Here is a 27,250-nt window from a genome sequence, read left to right on the forward strand (position 1 = left end):
CCTTCCGAGGGGAGAGTTGTGGTATTCGGCAACCGTGAGCCATGCCTATGGCACCCCTGACCGGGGTTCGGTGGAGGGTCAATGGCCCTCCCCCGAGTCCTGGGGAAGGGGTCTGACGACCCCCTCCCTATGCCTAAAATTAATGATTGAATCTGCCAAGTTTTATTATGGTTAACTGTATTGTTAATTCCCCCCACCCTTTCCAGGGATGGGGGATCATTATTGCCCAAACTGACTATTGTGTATGTATTATAATGCTTTTATGTTATGATTATTTATTCCTATCTGTGTAGTTATTGTTTGTTGTATATAGCTTTAGTACCCTTTAGACCTGCAATAAAGTGACAACTGAAATAGATGTTGATTATTATTTAGTGAATGCTAGAGAAGCGTAGCTTCTCTATAGTAAGGTGTCCACGTCTGTCACACTGCCGTAATCTAATTGAACTCCGGTGTCTGCCATTTATCCTCGGCGGATACCACAGTAATATTAATAATTAGATGCTTATGTTGACTAAAATATTTTGCAATATGAGATTGACGTTTAATATTTATTGGAACTAATTCCCCTTGCTTTCTTAATGGTTGCTTGAAATGGAACACCTGTCATACTCAAAATGCCCGAGAGATGCTGCAATTTATTATAATAACGTGGATGTTGCACCAAACTTTCATGTACTCTAATAAAGTGATACTCCATTCTGGCTAAAAAAAACGATAGCTCCAATCCAACCCCTTTACCCCATTCCCACCCCTCCTACTGGATGAACGAATTGACCAATAAATGAGGTCCGTATTACAGGGGCGTCCAAGCTTTTTTTTTGGGGGGGGTAAAAAATTTTAGGGGGGGGGGTAATTCGTGTTTGGGGGGGTAAAATGGCGCGCGAAGCGCGCCGAAATTTTTTTTTACCCCCCCCAAAATTTTTACCCCGGGGGTAAAATTTGATTGGGGGGGGGGTAATTACCCCCCCTAAAGTCTGTTAGGGGGGGGGGGTAAATACTCCCCCCAAATCTGTTGGGGGGGGGTAATTACCCCCCCCAAACTAATTTACCCCGGGGGTAAAATTTTTGGGGGGGGTAATTTAATTATGTAAAAAAAGCACCTACCTAATCTATTAAGTTAATAAGTACTATCTTATAACATAAAGTAGTAAGTAAGGTTTATTTGACTATAGCTTCAGATTTCATTACTTTTAATACTGAGTTCTCCTTTTTAGGAAAGCTTCACATAGATCCCATGATGGTTCCACACTATTATAGGTCAATCCTTTGAGTGGTTTTAGGCTATTTTTCTCCTCCCTTTTTACCCTTTAGAAAACACGAGTTCTTAGATGCTAAGGGCGCCACTACTATTCAAATATATAGTAGTATCTCATTCTTTAGAACATAAAAATACAATAATTAACTCACTAACCAATGAACCAATATGATTTTACTTTAAAGTGAAGCGTCTTATAGGTCCTGGTAAGTTTTATAACTAGTTTTGAGACACCCTGACATCCTCCCAAAAGAAATCGCCTATAGAAATTCTTTTTCATTATTTAATGAAATATTTAATTTAGTTAGGTATCTATTTTATGGAATCTTCAGTGCTTTACAATTACATCATAGATCCCCGGGATGGTTTTAGCCCTTATAAAGGCCCAAGCAAATAAAACATGATCAAACTATTAAATTTTCTGTTATCATGGTTAAGAACTGTTTTAACTGGTTGGACAGTAAAATTTTTTTTTTAAGAACAGTCAATTTGGGGGGGGGGTAAATACCCCCCCCAAATATTTTTTTTTTAAAGAACATTTATTTTGGGGGGGGGTAATTACCCCCACCAAAATCGTTGGGGGTGCCTACGGCACCCCCAAGGTAGGGGTAATTTTTTTTGGGGGGGGGTATTGTTCACAAAATTTTGGGGGTGCCAAATGGCCCATTACCCCCCCCCCCTTGGACGCCTATGCCGTATTATCAACCTAGATTGATTAGGTAGCTTCCACAAGAGTCACCTTGTAATTAATGAATAAATCAAACTGTGGGCGAAGCTTACAAATGCAATCTAGCAATTGGCAAAAGTATTTTGATAACCAAACCTATATACTATGTACTTGGTTACAAATGCAGTCGCAATTTGTCAGATTGTAATCACGCAACCTTCCCTGAGATGCCCTAGGGTTGTAAGAGTGGAGATTTGTAGGAAGTTAGGATTCTACATATCAAGCAACTTGTATCATGCTTTCCCCCGTCCATGCTCCTCATTCATATGAGAGTGCCATTAATTAGGGTGGCTTAATATGGAACACCTGCCAAAACTATGGGCCAGGGTGATGTAATAATTGAGTACCTTCCATGAGAATTGCGGGTCAGTTTGTAATGTAACATAGAAAGAATACACTCAAATGTGCGCGAAGCTTACCAATATCTATGATTAGCCAAAGGATTCTCACCTCCAATCTCCGTGTGCATCTCAATCCTAACTTCAGAGAATCAGGGCTTTTATATTATTAACATTAACATTAATTTTGATAAATTTTTGAATCTTTATTTCTATGTCTATATAATATAAAATAAAATTACATTACATTTAAAAACACCAAAATCAAAAAGAAATAAGGACAATTTGTCCAAATTTACAAATAAAATGATTAAAACGATAATATCTACAATATACATATTAACACATAGTATCACTTAGTAAAACTAGAACAGATAGGGGTTTGAAATTAATCACATTCTGTATTCAAAAATAAATATAGTATTACTATTTCTTTTTCAATAACTTATAAGGATGGATTGGATAACGTTTTGTCTCTCTTATTTGAGCATTATAATGGATAAAAAAATGGATTATAAATTGATGTACACTCCAATTAAGGTAAACAAAATCACCACTTTAGATTTATATTTTAGTAGAAATGTTTGGAAACTTTTAATCAAGTCTTAATGAAATTACCCAAACAGAATACTTTTAAAGTTTGAAAAAGAAAATTTAAGGTTAGATTTAATGTTAGATGATATTTCAAACTCCTATCTGTAAAAAATGGAATGGTAAAGCCCATGAGTAAAGGGAAAGGACAATGGAATATTAATCTATATGTAAGATTTTCCCCTTGGTACCTGTTCTTTTGAGGTAAAAGATTTGTAGATTAAGATAACTACCAATGTTCTCTCTCTTCACGGGTGAAGCCCGGTTATAAAATTATCTTAATTTTCAAGATGAAACAATATTATTATTTACCAAATTTTTTATATTTATTTTTACTCAAAAATATTTCTTGTTATAATTTCAGAATTCAATTTTACAAAAAATAAGCTCATTAATTTTACTTTCTTAAAATATAGAGATTTTAATTTATATCTAAATAGTTTAATAATACATAGAATTTAAATATTATTTATGTGTACACTTCTCTTTGAAATAGGTGTTTGAAAATTATGAAAGAAACCTAGTTGGGATATGGTATTAGTAAAGCGTTTGATAAGTATTTTGCTAATTTTATTAGAGAAAACTTGTTTAGGAATGCAAAAGCTTTTTTTGAGTTCTCGGGATTTCTCCGAATAAATAAAAGTACCCAAAAGTTTTGAACAAATAATAAAACGATAGTGTGAATATGAAACTTTGGGCACCGGTGTAATTTTTACATTTCAATGTCAACTTCTAGAAGCAGTACTGGATGTCAGCTAACTATGGCCCAACGTAGGCTCTTTCAATGTTTTCAAACTCATATTTCAGGGAGGAGTGAATATAATTTTGGATAAAAAACTTTGGATAATTTTAAGTTTGATTTTATTCTTAAGTTGGCACACTTATAAAATATAAATTTTAATATTTAAAAAATTACTCTGATGAACAAGTAGTACTACTAGGGGTGTGTGGGAGGGAACACATCCCCACAAAAATATTTAATTTTATGAATTGTGTACATTTAAATTTTAAAATATATTTTTTTAAATTGAGGTTGCGTGATTTTCCATTTCAAACATTTTTAAATAATGTAGATTTAATCCAACAAATGCGATTTTATGTTTAATTATATTTCTTCAGTGTTATTATATTTTAACTTTTTCGTTGTAAGAATAAATATATATTAAAGTATATCTTTTTAAAAATGGTGCTATCCAATTTTGATTTTAATTAAGTTGTTGTTAACTTACATTTAAATTTTATCCTTAAGATTTTTTATTATAGCTAAACTTAGCTTCCAAAAGAAGCACAAATTTTCATATTTTATAGCAAAATGACCATATGTATTTCTTAAACTTTACATAAGATTAAAATAACATATATATTCATTTTAAAATTGATTTTGAATTCTAAAACCCTTAAACACATATAATAGATGATCAAATATATTTCTTATGCTTAATATCATATTTTTTAAAAACTCTATAATAGCAATGTCTAATTTAAAGCGATTGGCACTGAAAACGGCAGTTCAAATACATTTTTTTTTCAAAGCGTTTTTATTTTAGAGAATGGCGAAATTTAGAGCGTCTTTTTTATTATTGGTACATTTTCACAATTTTTAACTTATTTTATTCACTTTTAAAGAAAAAAAATTCATCACAATTTTTAAATAAAAATGGTCCCATTTTTTTTCACTAAATCCCCGCATATTTTTTTCGCCGCTCATCTTTTCATACACCCGCTTGTTTTTTCATGCTCCCCGCCTTCTGTGTTTACACTACTTCGCCGCCGTTGCATATTTGTCGCTGCGCCTGGTCACATAAAAAAAACGAGTTAAAACTTTAAAAGCTATTGCTGTTATGCCAGGCGGCTGTAATAGTAAGAATATAAGAATCAAAACAGGCATAACACATTAGTATGCATATAGTAGATCTCCAGACAATAGTCTTAATTACTGATTATGATTATATTTTTATGGTCACATAACCAATACTAACTGATTCTTTGATTTCACGAACTTTCCCTGGAAGTCCTAACTGGTAGGGTAAACAGTCAAGGGCATTCCACATACTCTAAAAATTTATGTTGTGCAGCATAACTGGTTAAAATGTAGTGTTTAAGGCACTTTAAAATTCTTTAAGTGACCCAGCGAATGGGCAGTGGACGGTTAATTAATTATTCCCCCGACTTTCAGGTTTAAATTATACCTTTGGAAACTGGTTAATATCTGTAGATTAATCCTCCCCTACCCTAGCAATTCCCTCTACTACTGTATGATACCAAATACCAGGGATATAAAGGAATAGGACAATGGCCGATACATTGATGTACATCCCCAATAATAAAACACAAAATTATAACTTCTATTGATTACAATTAGTGGCTGAAACGTGTGAACTGTTCGTTAAAGTCCTAAAAGTTGTTGGGCAAACGAATAAGATATGGATATCATAAAACTTTGGGGACTAGTGTAATAAACAGCCCAATGTCCCCTTCTTCCCTGCTAAATCCACAAGTAATCTATATTTTGAATGTCGATTGTGTGTAATTTTAAAAAGTGGTCATGGCTCACATATTATTAACATTACCATAATCCAACCAGAAATAAAGAATTTCTAACATCTTTAGTATGATGTGGGTTTGACATAAGGCAATCAACAAGCAGACGTTTAAACTTTAAAGAAAAAACAGTCATGATCTTTAGGGATAAGACAATGGACGATAAATTGTTTTGAAAACGAAATATAATAAATAAAATTACTCGTGCTGTAAATTAAAATTATTGGTTGAAATTTTCAACTTTACTGGATTTTTACCAACCAATCGTAATTCAAAAAAAACACCCAAAGTTTTTGAGCCAACAAATAAGATAACATTGTTTAAAACATAGGGTTCCAGTTAAATATTCAGTTCAATGTCCCCTCCTTCCGTAAAATCAGAAGTAGTAAACAAGGTTTTAACTCTTTTCCTGTTGATAATTAGTTGGTCACACTCCTTTGGAATGGCTGTTACTTGGCGGGCACATTAACTAGATATTCCATCATTAAGGAATGTTTGTCAGTCTGTCAGTCAATCAATCAGTTGATCTGAATTTTAAGTGGATCCAAAGATTTTTTGATAAACCTACTATAAATAGATTTCTAATTATCCCTTCCCTTTTTATTTTAAAATTTAAAAACGAAGGTTCTGAAAACCAATTTAAGCCCTGTTTAGAAGATCCTCTCCTAAACCTATCTCTCCTAGCCTATCTTCATATAAGCATAAAAAATAAATATAAGGAAATAGTTCGATGTTCCTCTTTTAGAATCTTAAGAAACTTAAAAATATCTCAGTAACATCTTGACCAATTAGAATCTGCTTTTAAGGAATACATGAACTGTTTTGTATTTGACGTGTCACTATAAAAGATTCCAGTGAATGCCTGGATCCGCCGCCAGAGCCACCGGGACCGCTGCTGTTCGCCATCAGCCGGGAAAACTCCTGGAAGTTGATTTTGCCATCGCCGTCCAAGTCCGCCTCTGCGATCATTGACTTTACCTGACATAATGATCATGTCTTAATTATCAGGGATCTATAGGGATAAGACAATTGCCGATAAATTTATGTACATTCCCAATGAGGACACACAAAATCACCCCTTATGTAGATTAACATTAGTGATTGAAACGTTTGAACATTCAACTTAATAAACCAACCAATCAACATTCAGTCCCCAAGGTTGGTTAGCTAACAAATAAGAAAACGTTATAATTAAACTTTGGGGACTAGTGTAATCAACAGCCAATTATCCCCTTTCTTTCTAACCCCCAAAATATTTACAGGCTAAAAAAAGCTAGAGATCTTCAGGGATAAGACAATGGATAATAAATTGTTATATATATACATCCTGTGGAATACAATTATTGGTGAAAAAGTTTGGACACTTCTGGTTTGTACCAACTTAACAGTACCCAAAGTTTAGAATCAAATGAGAAAACATGAATATAAAACTTTGTAAGTTTGTATACCAGTTTAATACTCGCTGCTCCGAACCCCCCAAAAAAACTTTCTAGAAAAAAGTTGTGGGGGGGGGGGGGGGGGGGTTGGGGGAAGCTACCTACCTCTGCCTCAGTCAAAGGTTCCCCAAGGTTGTTCATCGTTAGTCTCAATTCTTCTTCAGATATCAATCCATCCCCGTCTCTATCAAATACCTAGATAGATAGATACATAGATAATATATCATAATAGATACATAGATAGATAGTTACATAGATAGATCGTTATTCTAGATAGATGCACAGACAGATAGATATATTGATAGATAGTCAGATATATAATGGTTGGATAGACATACAGATAAGATAAATAGATAGATAGAAAAGATAGATAGTTAAGATAGATAAATAAATGCATAGATAGATAACGGTTAGATAAACATACAGAGAGAGATAGATAAAAAAAATAGATAAACTGGTAGCTAAATAAAAATTGAAAAACAATTTAATAAAAAGAAGAAAAGAAGTAATACGAAAATATGCAGGATACTTAATAACTACTTTTTGAATCAAATAAATAGAGATTCTAAGATTGTGTCTAATCTTATTAGGAATCAATATTTGAAATATCAAAAATCAATGTTTTAAACAAAAGGACTTATAACTACCCTAAACGAACAGACGAATCAACTAAATGTAGATAAACCTCGCTATAAAAACTAATGATTTTTTTCATTTATTATCTCTTAATAGTCTATCTATCTTATTTTGCTAAATCAGCCAATGATAAAATTTCAATATAAATCATTTTTATGATTTCATAAGAATAAATTTAAATTTCTCAGCATTCTTATTGGTCAGGGAGGGAGGGTAAGAAAAGGATAGTGGACAATTTACTGCCACGTCTCACGGTCGTAGCGGTCATGCGTCATATTGTAAGGGTGACGCAAAACTCAGATCTCGTTTTTCGCTTATTTTTCTTCATAAGATAAAAGCGATGCTTGCAAGATTATTTAATTCGCTATAATATAAAGATAAATTTTTCTCAAATCGCGAATTCATGGATCTGAAATTTGCGTCAACCCCCCCCCCCCCCCCCCCCCCAACTGAAAGTAGGGAAGAGAATAAGGGATGGGGTAGAACCGGTTATATTAATGTTTTGTTTTCTCGACTTTAAATTAAACTCTTATCAAGAAAAGAACGTATAAATTGAGGGTATTGGGGTTAACCCGCCTCTAACCCCCCCCCCCTAGAAAAAATTTAGTTGATTTTTTAAACTCACTAAACTAAAATTACAGCTATCACCTTTTGAATTTTCTTACCCTTCATAATAATGTTGAATCTCCATGGGTGTGTAAGCCTTGAGAGGGTACTACCAAAATTCAAGTCATGGGGGGGGGGATTCTACGCCCCTATTGATCAGCACTTTCCAAAAATAGATAGCTAGAAAAGAGATAATAGATAAATCGTTTGAATATATCAGGATAGTTATGATACTAATTGAATAGATAGAAAAAAATAACTAAAAATAATAGATACCTATAAAGATACATAGTTAGAAAAGTAGATAAAATGAGGAGAATATAAATCATGGGGAATAGTCTCTTTCTTGGCAACGCCCCTTAAGGGGCGATTCGTCGTATTTTTCAAATTGCTTTTTATAGGTTATGTTAGGTTAGGTTAGGTTATATCGGGTTAGGTGACTGTCCCACAGGGTTAGACAATTGGCCCCGCAGTGGCTAGAAATAGGAGAAAACTGAAAAATACGAAGAATCGCCCGTTAGGGTGCATTGCAACGAAAGGGACTATACCCAAATCATGTAGCTAGATAAATACTGACCTTGAAGGCATGAGCGACATCGTCCTCAATCCTAGAGTCCCGCTTCACCATCATGTCGATAAATTCGTTGAAATCAATGGCCCCGTTCGCGTTTGTGTCGACATTTCTAATAAATTTACATACTCAGCCGTAAAGGGTTAAATAAATTTTTCCCGATTTTTGAAATTGTAACAAGGGAAATAATTGCAATTAATTTAAGTTGTTATCATCAACATGGACATCATTTATTGGTCAGTTCGTTCATCTAGGAAGAGGGGAGGGGAAGAAATTGGGTAAAAGTGGTGGATGATGGGGGATTGTTCTTTTAGCCAGCTACAAGTTTCATTTTATTAGAGTACATGATAATCTGGGGTAAGATCCAAGTAATAAAAAATCAATTGGGTGGGGAGAGGGGATTGAAAAGCACTAAAACCCCTCAGTTCATATAATTTTCTTGTAAGGAAGGGGATGTATATGATAATAGTGTACTTGTAGTATTATACAGTAGAAATGGAATTTAGTCAATGGATGTATTACAATATGTATGTTCAATTTTAAATATATGGCAGGTAATAAATCATTGAAAATGTAATTTTTTCGATTGAGTATGAGCAACTTTCCTGACCATATCGCATAGCTCTTCTTCAGATGGGTTAAATCCGTGTGTTCTCATTACCTAGATAAACATAAATAGATAGATGGGTGGATAAACAGAAAGACAGATAGATAGATTGTTATATAGATTAATTGATGGGTTTATTGTTATATAGACAGATTGCTAGAGAGGTTCATTGATAGATTGATATATAGATGGAAAGATGGACTGGTATGAAAATCAGATAGATAAATTGATGTATAGATTGCTAGATAGATATATATACATACATAGATAGATACATTTAAAGATAGATAGAAAGATATAAAATTATCTTTCTTACCTTCCCTAATTCTTGAACAGTAATTTCTCCATCTCTGTCACTATCAAACAAAGCAAAGGCTTCCTGCAAAAGATAAACACACAATAATTTAATACCTATATAAGCGAAAACATTTGTCACAGACAAACTTCAAATTTTGAATATTTGCAAAAGGGCTTGCTTTAATGCATCGAGTTCTAAAAGTATTTAGTTAAAAAAATTAGAAAGGGAATAGTAGCTTTCATACAATTCCGTAAAGTTGTGAGTAAGATTCCAGTCAAATGCGCTTATTAGGTCAAACTGTTTTAAAGTATGCTATTAATTAATCTACGCGTTTGGTCATCACTAAGAACAGTTGGACTTAATGAGAGCATTTGACTGGAAGATTGCTCACCATTTTATGAAATTTTGCCAAAAAAACTACTTTTCCCTTTCTCTTTTGTAATATCCTTATGTGATAGTTACAGGATGTCTATCTGTCTGTCTATTTGTACCGAAGGAGCTCAATAACCACTGAACAGTTTCTTCTTTACAGTAAAGCTTCTAATAGGTCATTGGAAGGTTTATAAATATTTTTGAGGAGGGAACCACCACAAATTGATAAATGAGGGTCGATATTACCCCACTCCCGTCTTTCCTGGTATCCCTAGTGGCCATTTTTGCCCATTATGAGAATAAAGCCAGTTTTTTAACTCGAGATGCCGAAGGCACGAGCTAGAAAAGCTGGTTTAATCTTATGATTGCATATTTTTATATGCGCAGAAAACTGGATATTATATGATGCTAGACATTATCTTTTCTTATGGTTCTAATCCACCGGATACTAATCGGTTTTGAATGAATTTGAGAAAAATGTGTAAAACCTACCTTTAAACAATCAATATCCTGTGCGGTTATCTGTCTATCTGGGGATAAACGCTCCGCCTAGAAAAAAATACATTATTAGAGGAGTAAAATAACAGGTAGCATTGGACTGTAAATTATATCGGTACCCAAAGTTTTGTAAGATGGCTTAAAACGTTTAGTGGGTTGGTTGATAAAAACTATGAGTGTCCCAACTTTTCAATTAATAATTTTACTCTAAAGAAAAGGTAACTAGCTTATCATTATTGGGGATGGGATATAAATTTATCCTCTGATGTCTTATTCCTGATAATAAAAATGTTTCCGTCCGTCCATCCGTCCTATTGTTCAAATTGTACAAATAGATGTAATCGTCATAGATTTGTCAGACGCTTATCTTACTCCATTTGTGTAAGACTTGTGTTTTAAATTGTTTGTTTGTTTCTTTGTGTGTGTAAGTGTGTGTGAGTGTGTGTGTGTGTGTGTGTGTGTGAGTGTGTGTGCGTCTGTCAGACGAGGTTGGAGAAGATAATCATAAATAAAAGAATCATTAAGAGCAAAAAAAATCAAAAGTGTTATGACGATTTCAGGCTAAGTTATAGACTTTATTTATTTACAAGTAAACAAATCTATTATTACTATTTTTTTTCAAGAAAGGGGGGGGGGGAGCAATAAATATCAAAGAGTCCTGCCCCCAAAGTCTAAAAACTTTGGACAGAAAAATTAAATTTGGATTTAGTCTTACAAAGTGATAGTGTGCAAACTTTTCAACCAATAATTTTAATTTGTAAATATAATTTGGTTTATTACAATTAAGGGGTATTTTATTAGTAACAAAGCTGCTCTATAATTCAAAATGTCCCTTCGTTTGCTCCTCTGTCCTTTAAAAACGTGATTTTCTCTGCTCAAAATACTCAAAATAAAAGTAAATATTCTTGTTCTTTGACGGCTGAAAAAGTAGGAACTTTGTTTTAATAATTAATATCATATTTTTACATTTCAAATTACAACTCTCTAAATATATACAGGTTTTTTTGTAGCGCAGCTACTCTTTGACTAGTGTATGTCTGAAGACGGATTGATAAGGAATCACAGAAAATAGCCTAAAATCATCTAAAGACTTTGTAACAAAATACTTTTAGAACAATCCGAGAGCTATGTGAAACTTCCTTTAAATGGAAAACTCAATTGGTTCATCGGTTAGGGCAGACAAACAAACATGCCTTTTATCCTTATATTAAAGTAACAGGATGTCTTTGAGTCTGTATTTCTGTACTGAGGAATCTTGCTAACCGCTGAACCTATTTGATTAGGACAGACCAAAAATCATTAACTATTTATTTCCAGTATTTGAAACCACCCCCCCCCCCCCCCATGATAAAGTTTTTTTTAAAAATTGTTGCCGAATATTTTACTTTCTCTAGAGGTAAAACAAAATGGCCTTAAAGCACCCAAGGATCAAAATTAAGAAGCTAAATAGCCTGAAACCTACCCTGAAAAAAGAATCGTCTATGCCGTTTTAAAGCTTTTAAGTAGAATTTACCTTTCTATATTTATGAAAACTAAAGTCATGCTGATAGGTTTGTGTTAAAACTTCAGAAGAAAACATTTTTAACTTTCTTGAAAACAATTTCTTAACTATTTTTTAGTAGCGCAGCTACTCTAAAATATATACGCAGTTCAATTAGGTATGTACGTCACATATTCAAGCAGCTGACAATTGCTGTAGAATCTATTAAATATTGTTGTGTCACAGTTAAGGATTAGTATTAGTTCATTTGATTGCAATAAAATCTGTTTAAAAAAATCATTGTAAATTTATGACGGACACAAGGACAAATTTATATTGTAGCTCCGGAGCAAATAATGGACAAATAAAATGGATGGAAAGAAGATGGAAAAATTTAAATGAATAGATGAAAAAAAAGTTTAATAAATACAGAAAGATTGGCGAATAAAAATTATTATAAATAATAAGATAGTTATGGGAATTATATAGATAGTAAGGTAGATAGGGATATAGATAGATAGGTGAATAGATAGATGTGTAGATAGATAGACAGATAGTTGAATATAAAAAATAAGCAGATAGATAGATAAGCAAACAAAATAGGTGAATAGACGGATAAATAAATTGATAGAAAGATTATATAAATGATTGAATATAAAGATAGGAAGATAGACAGATAGATAAATAAATGAAAGATGGGTCGATAGATTGATATATAAATGAATAGAAAGGTGGGTAGATAGATTGATATATAAATGAATAGAAAGATGGGTAGATAGACAGATAAATAAATGAATAGAAAGACAGATAAATAAATGAATAGAAAGATGGGTAGATAGACTGATAAATAAATGAATGAAAGATTGGTAGATAGACAGATATATAAATGAATAGAAAGATGGGTAGATAGATTGATATATAAATGAATAGAAAGATGGGTAGATAGACAGATAAATAAATGAATTGAAAGACAGATAAATAAATGAATAGAAAGATGGGTAGATAGACAGATAAATAAATGAATGAAAGATTGGTAGATAGACAGATATATAAATGAATAGAAAGATGGGTGGATAGATTGATATATAAATGAATAGAAAGATGGGTAGATAGACAGATAAATAAATGAATTGAAAGACAGATAAATAAATGAATTGAAAGATGGAGAGATAGACAGATAAATAAATGAAAAGAAAGACAGATAAATAAATGAATTGAAAGATGGAGAGATAGACAGATAAATAAATTGATAGAAAGATTATATAAATAAATGAATTGAAAGATGGAGAGATAGACAGATAGATAAATAAATGAAAGATGGGTAGATAGATTGATATATAAATGAATAGAAAGATGGTAGATAGACAGATAAATAAATGAATAGAAAGTAGGGTGGGTCGATTTCGGATATTTTTTTTCTGAGGCCAAAGCGGGGATCTGCACTCAATTTATATAGATATAATACACCTCTGGATGATTTAAAATTTATCCTAAGTCTTAAAACCGCTGACGACCAGACATTCAATTGTATAGCTATTAGTAAATGGGAGTCAAAAATTTATTGAATCAGAACTATGGCTTCATGGTGCTCCCTGGAAATGCCTTGAGGAGCTGAGTCAGGAACTTTTGTCCGTTTCAAAAAATCTCGTTCCTAGCCTGAGAAAATCTAAAAAACCTCTACAAATTGGACAATTCTCAATAAACCTTAAAATTTTTTGTTTTTTTAGTGATTTCTAAGGCTAGGAACGAGATATTTTGAAACGGACAAAAGTTCCTGATTCAGCTCCTCAAGGCCTTTCCAGGGAGCACCATGAAGCCATAGTTCTGATTCAAAAAAAATTTTGAATGTCGTCTTTGCATACTAATAAGTAATGAATTATATTTTTAAGTGGTCGTGTTCTAAAACTCAATTTTTTAAAATTCTTTTTCGGTCAGAAATGTTTTTAATGTTAATTTTATCTGTTGCATATCCCCGCTTTGTCTAATTCCGATATGAACCCACCCTAATAGAAAGATTATATAAATAAATGAATTGAAAGATGGAGAGATAGACAGATAGATGAATGAATTGAAAGATTGATAGATAGACAAGTCAAATTGTTAAACTCCGAAGCTGCTTAAAGAAAAACTTTTTCAATCAAGAAACCAGATACAATAAAAGAGAGAGAGACAAAGAAAGAGAGAGAGAGAGAGAGAGAGAGAGAGAGAGAGAGAGAGAGAGAGAGAGAGAGAGAGAGAGAGAGAGAGAGAGAGAGAGAGAGAGAGAGAGAGAGAGAGAGAGAGAGAGAGAGAGAGAGAGAGAGAGAGAGAGAGAGAGAGAGAGAGAGAGAGAGAGAGAGAGAGAGAGAGAAAGAGGGAGAGGGAGAGAGAGAGAGAGATAGATAGAGAGAGAGTGTGTGATGTATGTTGTATATGAAGAAGGGGAAAATCAAAGTTTTAGAGCAAAATTTGATGAAAAATCCAAATGAAAAGTTTCTATATGGTATAAAAGATAATGATTTATAAAAGCAAAGCTTTTCTATAATTAGGGTCGGTCTGTACGTCCGTTACGGATAGCACTTTTTGTTAATTTAAACAGGTTAGAATTGTCCTATCGATTTCAAACTTTGCATGATGACAGTTAAGTATGACTTTGAGAGCGCAGCAACTCTATAATCAATACCAGAATTTACGTACGTCCATTTTAAACATTTTGATTTTTTTACTTTTTCAACAACAAATTTTTATGTGATATAATTATCCGATTGATCTTATTTTTGGTGTACTGATTCCTGGGACAACAACATTTGTAATATTATAAGCAAAGCAACTCTATAAAAAGACATAAATATGTAAGTATGTCCATAAAATTATCCTGTATCAAGAAGATTTCCAACAAATTTTGCTTTGACTCTTATACATTTATATTCTGATTTTTCAGTTTTAACACTATACAAGTGTTAATGTCCGTTTGTCCTACCGTTTCAGAGCTTCGCTTTTACGGATGTTGTCATCCTTGTTTATGTGATTTCAAGTGAAACAAAACTGGATTTAATTTTTCATCACTGACCAAAACTGGTTTGTATAACCTAAAGACATTTTAAAAATAAAAAGTTTAAAGATGATTAAGAGAAATAAAGAAGGAAACAAATTAATATGTCACGAAAAGACAGCCTAACTTTGTCTTTTTATCCAATACATTTAGAATTTAATAACTTAAAATGATCAACAAGAAATTTAAATCAACTATCTGGAATATCAACTGAGAAAATCAGATGTCCTCCCTTCCTCAATTTTCAACGGAGCATTACAGACTGACAGATGAGCGGACAAATTACGAAATGCAATTAAACTTTTCAATCAAAGAAATCAAACCTCTTTATGAGAAAACAGAAAAAAAAGAACAGACGGATAGACACGGTAAATATAGCGTAGCTTCGCTACAAAAAAATAATCACAACAGATGGACAGACACGGTAAATATAGCATAGCTTCGCTACAAAAGAAATCACTAATCCAGTTGGGCAAGTATCACTGAACTAAACTAAACAGTTTATAAAAGACAAACTACTTTTATTTCTAGTTTAGAAATTTAAGAGTGTTTTTTCTTTTTCGCAAAATATAAAAGTAAGTTTATTTCCAGTATAGAAACCTATTAATATCCACTGGATTAAAACCGATTCTCAACCATACTGAAAATTTATGCATAGCATCGTATTATATCCAGTTTTCTACGAAAGATCTCGCTCACCGTCAAACCGATATGGTTCTCGTTTTAATGTGAAGCTTCTTATAGGTTCAGGATTATTTGAGGGGGAGGGGGTCTATATACTCCCACGAAAATTCAAAAAAAAAATCAACCCCGCCCCCCTAAAAAAAGGGGAAAATATCCCCTAAAATCAATCAAAGTTAAAGGATGCCTTTCTGTATGTATGCATATAAATATATCCGCTAAGATATAATTAACAGATTTTTTAGGAAAGTTTTACATTGGTCCAAGGAAGAATTTCCTTCATGCAATTTGGATGTCACCCCCCCCCAAAAAAAAAAAATTGTGCAAATGAATGAACATATAAATATATATATAGAGTTAATAGTTTGCACGAAAAGGAATTTTTATTTGGAAAATTAATGGTAATATTAACTCTGGGATCTTGAGAGATAGGACAAATGATGATAAATTAATATACATACCCAATAATGATTAAATGTCCCATAATTTTCAGAGATTATTGATAAAAAAGTTTGGACACTTCAACCAACCAATCAAAATTTGAAAGAAAAAAAACATTGTTTTTAAGCCAGCGATTTAGATAGAGTAGTAAAAAACTTTGGGTAGTAGTGCAATTTACAGTCCAATGTCCCCTTTCTCCCTGAACTGAACTAGAATAAACAGAATGTATAAATAAAAGTCAGGGATAAAGGGGACTGTAAATGAAACTGGTACCCAAAGTTTTATAAACAATTTCTCTCATTAGTTGGATTGAATACTTTGGGTGGTTTCATTAAATCTTGAAAGCATAATAAACAAAGTTTTCAAACCTTTCAACCACTAATTTAAATCTACAGAAAGGGTAATTTTGTGTATAATCATTGGGGATGTGCATCAATATATCATCTAATGTCTTATCCTTAAGATCCCTGTCTATTTTGTTTTTAGAAAATAATTACCTTGCTGCAGTGTTAGAGAAATTTGAGCGACATGCTTATTAAGAGATATAAGTTTTCCGGAATTTTAATGTAGGGAGTAGATTTGAAATCTGCATCAAATTTTAAGGATTTTTTATAAAATTCGTTTTTTGTAAAATTCTTTATCTAAAAGCGGAAATACATTTTAAGTTAATTAATTTTGACCAATAGGATAGGTGGATTTTAAACTACCTGCGCTCTAATTGGTTGAATGATGTACGACATCCAATCAGAGCGCAGATTTTTTAAATCCACCAATCACGGATGCCAAAATTAATTAACTTAATTTGTATTTCCGCTTTTAGATAAAGAATTATACAAAAAACGAATTTTATAAAAAATCCTTAAAATTTGATGCAGATTTCAAATCTACTCCCTACATTACAATTCCGGAAAACTTATATCTCTTAATGCTTATGAAACAGTAAATTTTCAAAATTAGCGAATAAAAAAAGAAATTATGTCTAAAAGTAGCGCAGTAGTAACAAACTCTGAAGGAAAAAAGAAAAATGAATGATTATACAGCAATTGAAGTAACCTTTTGCACTTAAAATGAGAATGATATAAGCATTTTTTTCTAAACAAGAACGTTATAAAGATTAATTTTTCTCAAATCGCAGAAACTGATATCTGAAATTTGCGCCATCCTTCCAACATTGCGTATGATCGCGTACGACCTCTGGAAACGGCATTTTATTACTGTCCATCCCATCTATCTATCTCGATCAAGGTTTGACATGGCGTTTAAAGAAGCATCGCTACAATCAGACATAATCGTTCTTTTTTTTATCAATGCAATGCAGGACAAAATGATTTGCTGATATGACATTATTTAATAGTGTGCAATTACTTACACATGATCATAAAAACTCAAAATTCAAAATAGTCAAAATGTTAGATAAGCAGTACTTTTGTCAGGGAGGAAGGGAGGGGACATAGGTCTGTCTATTAAAGTAGTCTCCAAACTTTTCTTAGTTGTTGGCTTAACAACCTTAGGGACTAATTTTTAATTGGTTGTTTCATTAGAATGATTGTCCAAACGTTTCAACCACTAATTGTAATCTACAGAAGTGTAATTTTTGCATCATCATTTGTGTTGTACATCAATTTATCGGCCATTGTCTTATCCCTTTAGATCCCTTACTTTTATACATCCGCGCATCCATAAATGATAGCTCTTTCAATAAATTTAGGTATGTTGGAATTGTCCCATTGATTTAAAACTTTGCTTGATGATTCGTGTACAATTTAGAAAGCGTATCAACTCCATAACTATTCAAAAATCAGAATGTCTGTTTAGCTAATGCTATTTTTAACTTTTTTTTCAGCAATACTTATGCTATAATTTCCCCTATTCATCTAATTTTCGGAACATTGATTACTAGTACAACCTGGTACAATGTAATTAGCGAAGCATCTCTATAATCATATTCTAAAAATGTAGCTATGTCCTGTATCCTGTACTTAAGCAGTTTTGCAACAAATTTACTTACAATTTTGTTAAGATTTTTACATTTATATTATGCTTTTTCAGTTCTGACACTCTACAAGTGTTAATGTACGTTTGTTTAAACGTTTCAGAGCTTGTCATCCTTGTTTTATCTAAATATCTATTAATTTGTCTAAATGTAGAATTAAATAGATTAATTGTCAAATATGCAATCAAATAAATTCATTTTTATTCAAACAAAGCTTTTCTACATATAGAGGCATTCGCACGTCCAAAACGGATACCTCTGATTCTGATCTTCACTTTAGACATGTCAATATGAACAATAATATTTATAATCTTGAAAAAAGGTAAATTTTTATTGGTTACTTTAAAATCTATTTTAGAATAGTTATTTCTCACATCGTATTATAAACGACTTTCCGCGGATATAGAATGTACAATCATAAGATTAAAACTAGTTTTTTATCCCCGAGGTGCCGAAGGCACGGATAAAAAAACTGGTTTTAATCTTATGATTGTACATTTTTATATTCGTAAAAAGCTGGATATAATACGATGCTAGACATATTTTTTTCATATGGATGAGAACCGGTTCCTATCCACCGGATTCGAATGAATACGAGAAAATAGAATTAGAATGATTTTGAATATATCATTGCTAGGACAATATTGTACAATGTTATATAAGTATTTCCATATTAAAGAATTAAACAGAAAATTTTTAATGTTAATTTGTCCTTGTGTCTTGTCTAAATTAATGGATTTCTTCATCCTTGTTTAGTAAAAATATGCTGTAACTTAAAAATGAGAATTTAAGAAATTAAAATGCTTTTTGAATAAATTGACGAAAGTAATAAATTCGATCGAATATTTGGTGAACAGATTCGGAGCGGCAGACAGACAACCAACCCAGGGATAAGGGATAGGAAACCTGGCCATAAATTAGGTCTCGGCCTGGTTTTGAAAGGGATCATGCAACTTTTACCATTTGCCTAATTTAATGACCTTACTGGCGGACGGCTCATATTGGCTACCGCTCTAAACCAATAGTGTTCTGTGATTTGGGCTTGTTTTGTATCAACCAATCACCAATTGGCGGAGCCAATTGGTGATTGGTTGATACAAAACAAGCCCAAATCACAGATGGCGGAAATTTTACAAGCAGACAATTCTAGAAAAAATAATGATTTTGTCTGCTACGAAAATATAAATATAAATGGTGTTAGATCACATTAGTTTAATTATTAAATCTGCTTAGAGTTAAACATTAAAAAAGGGCCACATAGAAAAAACAAAAATAACGGGATTATTTTTTTGGAAAGAAGGTAGCTACGAATTTTCATTTGGTAGTTTATAAATTAGATGTTGTATTTTGAATTTTAAAAATTTAGTACGGAGTTGATACAACACCTTCACCCTACTTTTTGTACAATACAACACAGTACAGATTTATCATTACATTATATCCAGTATAGTATCCAAAGAACTTGATAGAATGTTACCCAAGTGCATATTTATTTATTTATTTTGAATTTTAATTAGCAATGAAATTTTCAAATAAAATTTTTACTCATTAATAAAAATGCAAATAATACAAACTAAAATCTGTCTGAGGGAAACCCAACGATAGCTTTCTGACAGTTCAAATTACCAAAGTAAAAGATAAAAAATTTTGGGAGAGAAAAAACTTCATTTTAACAAAAGCCATTAATATATAGGTTTATAAAAAGTTATGATTTTTACTTTAAACTAGCTACCTGAATTTGATTCTATACTTTATCTACACACACACACACAGCTTTTTCATTAGCATTTTATACGAACCACTGCGCTATCCCAAAACTGGTTTATTAGGCTAGAAATAGGCCTAGGCTTGAAATAGGCCTGAAATAATATTTTCCTACGTTTCCCATCCCTTATCCCTGAACCAACCTATGACAGCATGACCTTTGTCTGGAAGTCCTAATGGTGCATTGTGCCCTTTCAAGTGCCAGGGAATTTCATCAACATTTAGGAACCTAGTAATAGTGTCTAACTTGTGACGTAACAAAAATCGAAGGATAAGAGGGGAGGTGGGAAAGGAAACCCCTAAAAAGAGATGGATTTTTGTTACGTCACAAATATAAAAAGTTAGACACTATTACTAGGTTCAACATTTAGGTTTTAATTTCTTCATAATTAATCCTTATAACTATTATGGGGGAGGGTACCACTAACCTCCCTAGAGAAATCGCCCTAAAAAAATAACCCTCCACATAAATTTTTGTAAAAAATTTATTAAAATTATATTAAAGATGGTGGGGCGGGGGTGACTTCCCCCACCCTCCCTAAAAAAAGGGTCAAAGCTGCTAGTTATTAATATATTTTGTTTAACTAAATTATAAAATACACAAAAATTAAAGAAGTTCTGAAGTGTTTTTGGAAATGGGTTTAATGGGTTATTGTTTACTTTTCCTTATATTTTAATAGATAGATTGATTAATAGATAGATTAATAGGTATACAGATAGTTGGAATGATAAATATATTGCTAGATTTATAGATAGATAGATTGGAAAGATAGATAGATAGATTGATATATTTACACATAAGAAAACACAACACACACACACACACACACACACACACATAAACAAAATATAATTGAGAGTGCAATTTTAAAATGATTTTTGCATCATTTCCATAGATTTTTCCTTAATAAAATTTTGCGCCTCTATACAATATAACAATAGAATATAAAAATTATTTAAACAAAAGTAGTTGGATGTATGTGTAAGCGTGTATATAAATTCCTTTTCACCCCACAAAGCCCACAGAAAATAGCTTAAAACCATGATATGGCCAGTAAATATATTCCCTGAAAAGCAGAAACAGTTCACTTCTACAGCGAGTAAAGATGGGAATGAAAAACGGTTTAGTATCATTTCTTATAATGTTATTTCATATTTTTTATAAAAAATATCATGTAAGTTATATTTCATGCAATTACTAAAAATATAATTTAGGTTAGGTTAGGCTAGGCAAGTTGGGTTGAGCTCCTCGCAGGTTTGGCTACTCGCAGGGGCTATTAAATTATCATGATGTACATCCCCAATAATGATACACAAAGTTCCCCTTCAGTAAATTACAATTAGTGAATGAAACGTTTGGACACTTAATATTGCAACCAATCAAAATTAATAAAAGTCCCCAAAGAAGTTAAGTTAACGATAAGAAAACGTTATCGTAAAACTTTGGGGACTAGTCGAATAAACAGTTCAATATCCCCTCCCTTTACCAAATTTACCATGAATATATTTTTAAGAAAGAGGTTATACGTTGAGCTTGAACCGCAGCCAAAAAAAGATATTGTCGTTAAGTAATTTGTAAATGTTGTACAGCCTACATGTTGTGCAATCACAAAGAAGTAAGCCAACTCTATAATTAACCTTAATGTTAGTAAGTCTGACTGTCCGTAAAATAAAGACGCATTTTAGACTCCAGATATTTATTCCACTAAAATTTATAATATTATTATAATATAACAATTTACTGTTTTTTTAAAAACTATTTCTACGCTTCTTATGAAACATAGCAGGGGGGGAGGGGACATTTGGCTGTTTATTTCACTAGTCCCAAGAGTTTTATAATAACGTTTTCTTATTCGTTGACTCAACAACTTTAGGGACGTTTACTAAATTATGATTGGTTGGTTAATTTAGTTGAGTGTCCGAACGTTTCAATCGCTAATTGTAATCTACAAAAAGGATAACTTTGTATAAAATCATTGGGGCTGTACATCAATTTCTCTCCTATTGTCTTATCTATCCCTGTAGATCCCTCTATCTAATTAAACTCACTTTTTATGTATGTTGTCATCCTATGTATGTATTAGGATATATAAGTTGGAAGGAATTTTAATGTTAGGGGGAGTTTTGAAATCTGCATCAAATTTTAAGGATTTTTTTTATAAAATTTGTTTTTTGTATAAATTTTTATCTAAAAGAGGAAATACAATTTAAGTTAATTAATTTTGCCCAATAGGATAGGTGAATTAGAAACTACCTGCGCTCTAATTGGGTGAATGATGTACGACACTTAAGCTTCTCCAATCAGAGCGCAGATAGTTTTCAATCCACCAATCACAGATGTCAAAATTAATTAACTTAAATTGTATTTCCGCTTTTAGATAAAGAATTATACAAAAAACGAATTTTATAAAAAAAAATCCTTAAAATTTGATGCAGTTTTCAAATCTCCCCCTAACATTAAAATTCCTTCCAACTTATATATCCTGGTATGTATGTTACATAATGTTATAAGCTAATTAGTATAGTGTCTTTCTTACATGGTGTAGCAGATGGGATACAGGATAATCCTTTCTTAAAAGTAATAGAATGTCTATCTGTGTCAGGATAGCAAAAGATTTCTCACTAATCGCTGGACAGATACAGTGAAGCTTCTTACAGGTCCAGGGAAAAAATACCCCCCCCCCCCCGAAAAAAAAATATCTTTTTTAAATAATAAAATTGAAAGTAGAGGCTCGTCTTATCCATTCCTCCTCCCCCCCCCCCCCCTTCTTTCTCTCAAGTGCCTTTAGAGGCCTCAGAGCTGGTCTTAATTATAAGCAACGTTTTTATAACATTAAAATATCGCTAACTACTGAACTATTGAAATTCCTCATTTTAGAAGATCTTGACATAGGTCCCCTAAAAGCTAGGTTTGAGTCAGCTAGTTTTTAATAGCAATGCTACAGAACAAGCCGGGTCCATCGGAATTGCCAAAAGTTTATTGCCGTCTAATTGCCTTCTTTGTACTGCATTTGCTAAATTTACTGTACTCTAATTTAATGTTTTTCAATATATTTAAAGAAATTATCCTTAATCTACTACCTTTCATTCCCCCAAAATTTACACAAATTTATTTTCAATTTTTCCCTCCCTAAATTCCTGCTTTTCTTAATCTTATTTACTCATTACCCAGGGACCTTAAGGGATAAGTCAATGGACGATAAATTAGTGTACATCCCTAATGATTATCCTGATAATGAAATCAATAAAATTATTGGTTGAAAAGTAAGGACATTACTAGTTTTAAACTAACCAATGACAATTCAAACGTTGTTATGAAACTTTGGATACCAGTGTAATTTACAGTTCAATGTCCCCTTCCTACCTGATTTATTACTAAACTAACTCTAAGTTATTATCTTACGGACTGGTATGTATTTACTAATGATAATTAAGAACTAAAAATTTCACAGTAATGGCACAGCAAACAAAAACGCGCGATTTTTTAAATAATTTTTTCATGTGTTTTTTTGCTGCTGGTTTTCTAACTGGTTATAGCATATGTCTTTTAGACCTCTTAATTTCAGTTCTAATGATATAAGTACACTGACTGTGCTGCCAGCCGTTTGGGAGTTATCTGCATTTAAAGTTATTTAGTAAAAACAATAAGCTTGATATTTGTTATTGTTTCATTAATATTTCCAAAATCACAGCTTATTGTGGTATACTTTATTGAAAGTTAAATATTATCTTCTTGTACAAAATGCCCAAAGCCAACAAAGCAATTAAAACAAAACATTGCTTGATAATGTATGTGTCAATGGTAAATGGGTTAAATTAGGTTTTACTTCTATTAAAAAACACACACTTTATAAGATGGATTGTTTGATAATAGGTTAAGAATAAGCAATGACGATGAATTAGTGTTTGCTATTGTCACAATATGCGCTTTTTATGATTTGAAACTGGTTTACATGAGCGGAAGTGAAAGGACACTTGTATGCAGGAGTCATAGAATAGATAAAGTAGATATAGATGGCCAATATGGCTCCATAATCCGTACAATAACCATACAAATGTTGGTATTTTTTTTTTAAATTTTACAGGAAAATTAACAGTTTAGATAAATAGGTCATAATTGAGAAGCAGCTTATAGAACCTAACAAAAAATGACGAATACAAATGACCAATAACAGGCCAGTGTACATTGTTATTGACCAATATTAAAGTGTAAACTGCCCCATTATTGATCATTTGTATTGTATGGCGTCATTTTTTATTAGGCACTATAGGCTGCTTCCATATCTCCTCATACCAAAATGTTTTATTATTACCTTTCTAGAAGCCGCCATCTTTATTTTTTTGATAGATACACTCTTCTTAGTTAATATTTGTGTTTTAAAATTCTTTTATAACAATTATATCTATCACTCGATCACTTTTTATTTGCCATGTAACTCTCACTTTATTTGGTGTTCAGCTCCTTCAGAATACCTGAAAATAATAATTTTTTTATGATTAGTTATAATCAGCGCAGCAATAACAAGTTTTCCTGTATAGCTTCAAAACCGCTTAATATCCTCTGGATTAGAACCGGTTCTTAGCTACAATGAAAAATCATGTATAGCATCGTCTTACAGACAATTTTTCACAAATATTAAAATAAAATCATGAAATTAATACCAATTTAGCCTTCGGCCCCTAATTTTCTTAACTTATATTTTATATTAATTTTCCATTCTAATATCCGCGAAAAGCTGTCTATTATACGATGCGTTAAATAACTAATCTATTTTTTTAAATTTCTAAGGCATATTCGGAATATATAAATTAATTATCATTATTACATTTAGGTTTCTTTAAGGACAACCGAACAAACAGACGGACAGACGGAATCATCTTAATCATAAAGTAGCTGTGCTACTATACATATATAATTTTTGGGTGAAAAAAGATGTGTAGATTAATTCATTGTCCGTTCTTTACACGGATGGATGGGACATACTGGAATAACTTCAAATTATATTGGCACCCAAGGTATTTTATCTTTTTTATTATTTCAAAAGTTTGGGTACTTTTTGAGGAATTTTGATTAGTTCGTTCCAAACTAGCCATCTCAAACGAATAATTTTAATTGTCTTATCCCTTAGGACCCCTGGTCTCTTTCCACTTATAACTTGACTAGAATCTAGAAATTATTAAAAGCGAAGCTTTTCTATAATTAGGGTCGGTCCGACCGTCCGTACGTCCATAACGGATAGCTTTTTCCGTTAATTTAGGCATTTTAGAATTGTCCTATCGATTTCAAATTTTGCATGGTGATTCCTTAAGTAGTTAGGTACGATTTAGAAAGCGTAGCAACTCTATAATCATTACAAGAATGTCCGTACGTCCATTTTTTTTACTTTGTTAATGACGAATTTTTATGTGATCTAATAATCCGATTGATCTGATTTTTGGTATATTGATTCCTGGGACAACAAAGTACAATATTATAAGCGAAGCAACTCTATAATCAAGTCCTAAAAATGTAAGTATGTCCATAAACTTTATTCTGTATCAAGCAGTTTTTCAACAAATTTTGTGTCGACTCTTATACATTTATACTCTGATTATTCAGTTCTGACACTATACAAGTGTTAATGTCCGTTTGTCCTACCGTTTCAGTGCTTTGCTTTTATGGATGCTGTCATCCTTGTTATATAAAATGAATATGCTAATTTTAAAGTAAAAAGGTAAAAAGTTTTATTTATTTAGTTTAAAACATTCAGCTTAAAAGATTAAATTTCTATATTTATATGAACAATTTTATTTAGAAAGAATGTAATGTCAAAATGTGGCTGTACCCCAACACTTTTTTAGTTTCAAAAAAAGAACAACAATAATAAATGAATTAAATGAATTATATACATTTATATATAGAGTCAAATTTTATTAGTATGGTTATTTTAAATGAAAATTTTCTTCCCAGATGACAGTTTCCTAAAAGGTAGGATTATGCAGTAATACGTATTCACACATTGTTTTCATACAGGCCATATAAGTAAGACAAAAAAGAAGGAAGATAGAAAAATAACCTTGAGATGCTTCACCCAAAAAAATCTTGTTTTATGTAGAGGGGGGGGAGGGTAAAGTGAAATTTATTCTTGCGACTATATCATTTTAGTGGAGAGAGATATGAACCAACCAAGCATTACAGACTAAACCTACCCAGGATCAAACAAAAATACAGCATATATACAGCCAGACTTATATCAAGCATATTGAAGATAAAAATTACAAACTGACAAATAGAAAATAAAAAGGATACATTTTGAAAGATGAAAATACTGAGACTTACAATCATGCAGACAGACATACAAACAACCATACAAAAAGTGGATTGACATAAAATAAACACTAAAAAGGACAGACAGATAGAAAAATAAACAGGGATCTTAAGGGATAAGGCAATGGTCGATAATTTGATATACTTCCCCAATTGTAATATGCAAAACTATCTATGTAGATTAAACCTAATGGTCGAAAAGTATGTACACTAATATTTTAAAAACAAACAATAAAAATAAAAAAATAAAAATTTAAAGTTTATAAGCCATTGAATAAGATAACGTGGTTAATGTAATTTACAGTCTAATATCCCCTCTCTCCCTGCAAATAAACTAAAGCAGGTGAGTCTAATCATTACAGAATAATTATAAATTGAAAGTAAAAAGTTAGTAGACTTCTTCAAATACACTTTTCCTTATAGCAGGGACAAAGGCAGGTGTCATCTATTTAAATGAATTTCTTCAATATCTTCCTATTAAACAATTTTGAGTAAAATTAATAGGATGTCTAGTTCAATTTCTTGGGAGGGTGGAAGTACCCTCCGCAAATAGTTATAAACCTTCCCGTGAAATAAAAATCTTCACTGAAAGTGAGAATCATACACAAACAGACATACCGAAACACAGACAGATAAACATCCTATTACTTTACATTTTGATATCTTATTTTAAGAATACTTTACTTATTTTGTTACTAATTATGCGGTACTTTACAGGGAGGTAGGGGAAATTGGACTGTAAATATAATCATAGTCCATCATGCAGTATCAGAAAAAAAATTAGGTGATTTAATGAGAAAAAAAATAACTGTTTGATTCAAAGTAGCAATGTCAAAACTTTTAAACCAATAATTATAATCTACTGAGGAAGTATCTTAGTTCATCATATTGGATGCACTTCAGTAAATCGCCCACTGTTCTATCTCTGAAGAATCCTGGGCACTTTATAGATATAAAAGTGTTTGTTTAAACAAGAACAATTATCATGTACTTAAGTAGTGCAGCAATGACAAGCAAACAGTATTTTGTTGTATTTATTTATATCAGTTGTGATTAAAGAATTTTGGAAGGTAT

General features: G+C 31.9%; 1 protein-coding gene across 5 annotated transcripts in view; it reads right to left on the reverse strand.

Moving 5' to 3' along the window:
• Window positions 1–4,568: 4,568 nt before the first annotated feature.
• LOC145330624 (neo-calmodulin-like) overlaps window positions 4,569–27,250 on the reverse strand; it is a 108,141-nt gene continuing 85,459 nt past the window's right edge. For 2 of the 5 annotated variants that reach the window (XM_080175298.1, XM_080175297.1), the window contains 9 exons: window positions 24,183–24,342; window positions 10,474–10,530; window positions 9,628–9,690; window positions 9,310–9,365; window positions 8,711–8,816; window positions 6,997–7,086; window positions 6,318–6,433; window positions 5,864–5,907; window positions 4,569–4,706 (listed from right to left, as the gene is read on the reverse strand). In XM_080175298.1, the coding sequence (XP_080031424.1) occupies window positions 5,883–5,907; window positions 6,318–6,433; window positions 6,997–7,086; window positions 8,711–8,816; window positions 9,310–9,365; window positions 9,628–9,690; window positions 10,474–10,530; window positions 24,183–24,200 (531 nt within the window). In that variant the 5' untranslated portion in view covers window positions 24,201–24,342 and the 3' untranslated portion in view covers window positions 4,569–4,706; window positions 5,864–5,882. Of the gene's footprint in view, window positions 4,707–5,863; window positions 5,925–6,317; window positions 6,434–6,996; window positions 7,087–8,710; window positions 8,817–9,309; window positions 9,366–9,627; window positions 9,691–10,473; window positions 10,531–11,992; window positions 12,131–24,182; window positions 24,343–27,250 lie in introns of those variants that run through there. The other 3 variants (XM_080175296.1, XM_080175295.1, XR_013883521.1) reach the window with 3 other exon arrangements.

The sequence above is a fragment of the Acartia tonsa genome, chromosome 10 (genome assembly GCF_053477335.1).
Source record: "Acartia tonsa isolate MP-2025a chromosome 10, ASM5347733v1, whole genome shotgun sequence".
NCBI classification, from domain to species: domain Eukaryota; kingdom Metazoa; phylum Arthropoda; class Copepoda; order Calanoida; family Acartiidae; genus Acartia; species Acartia tonsa.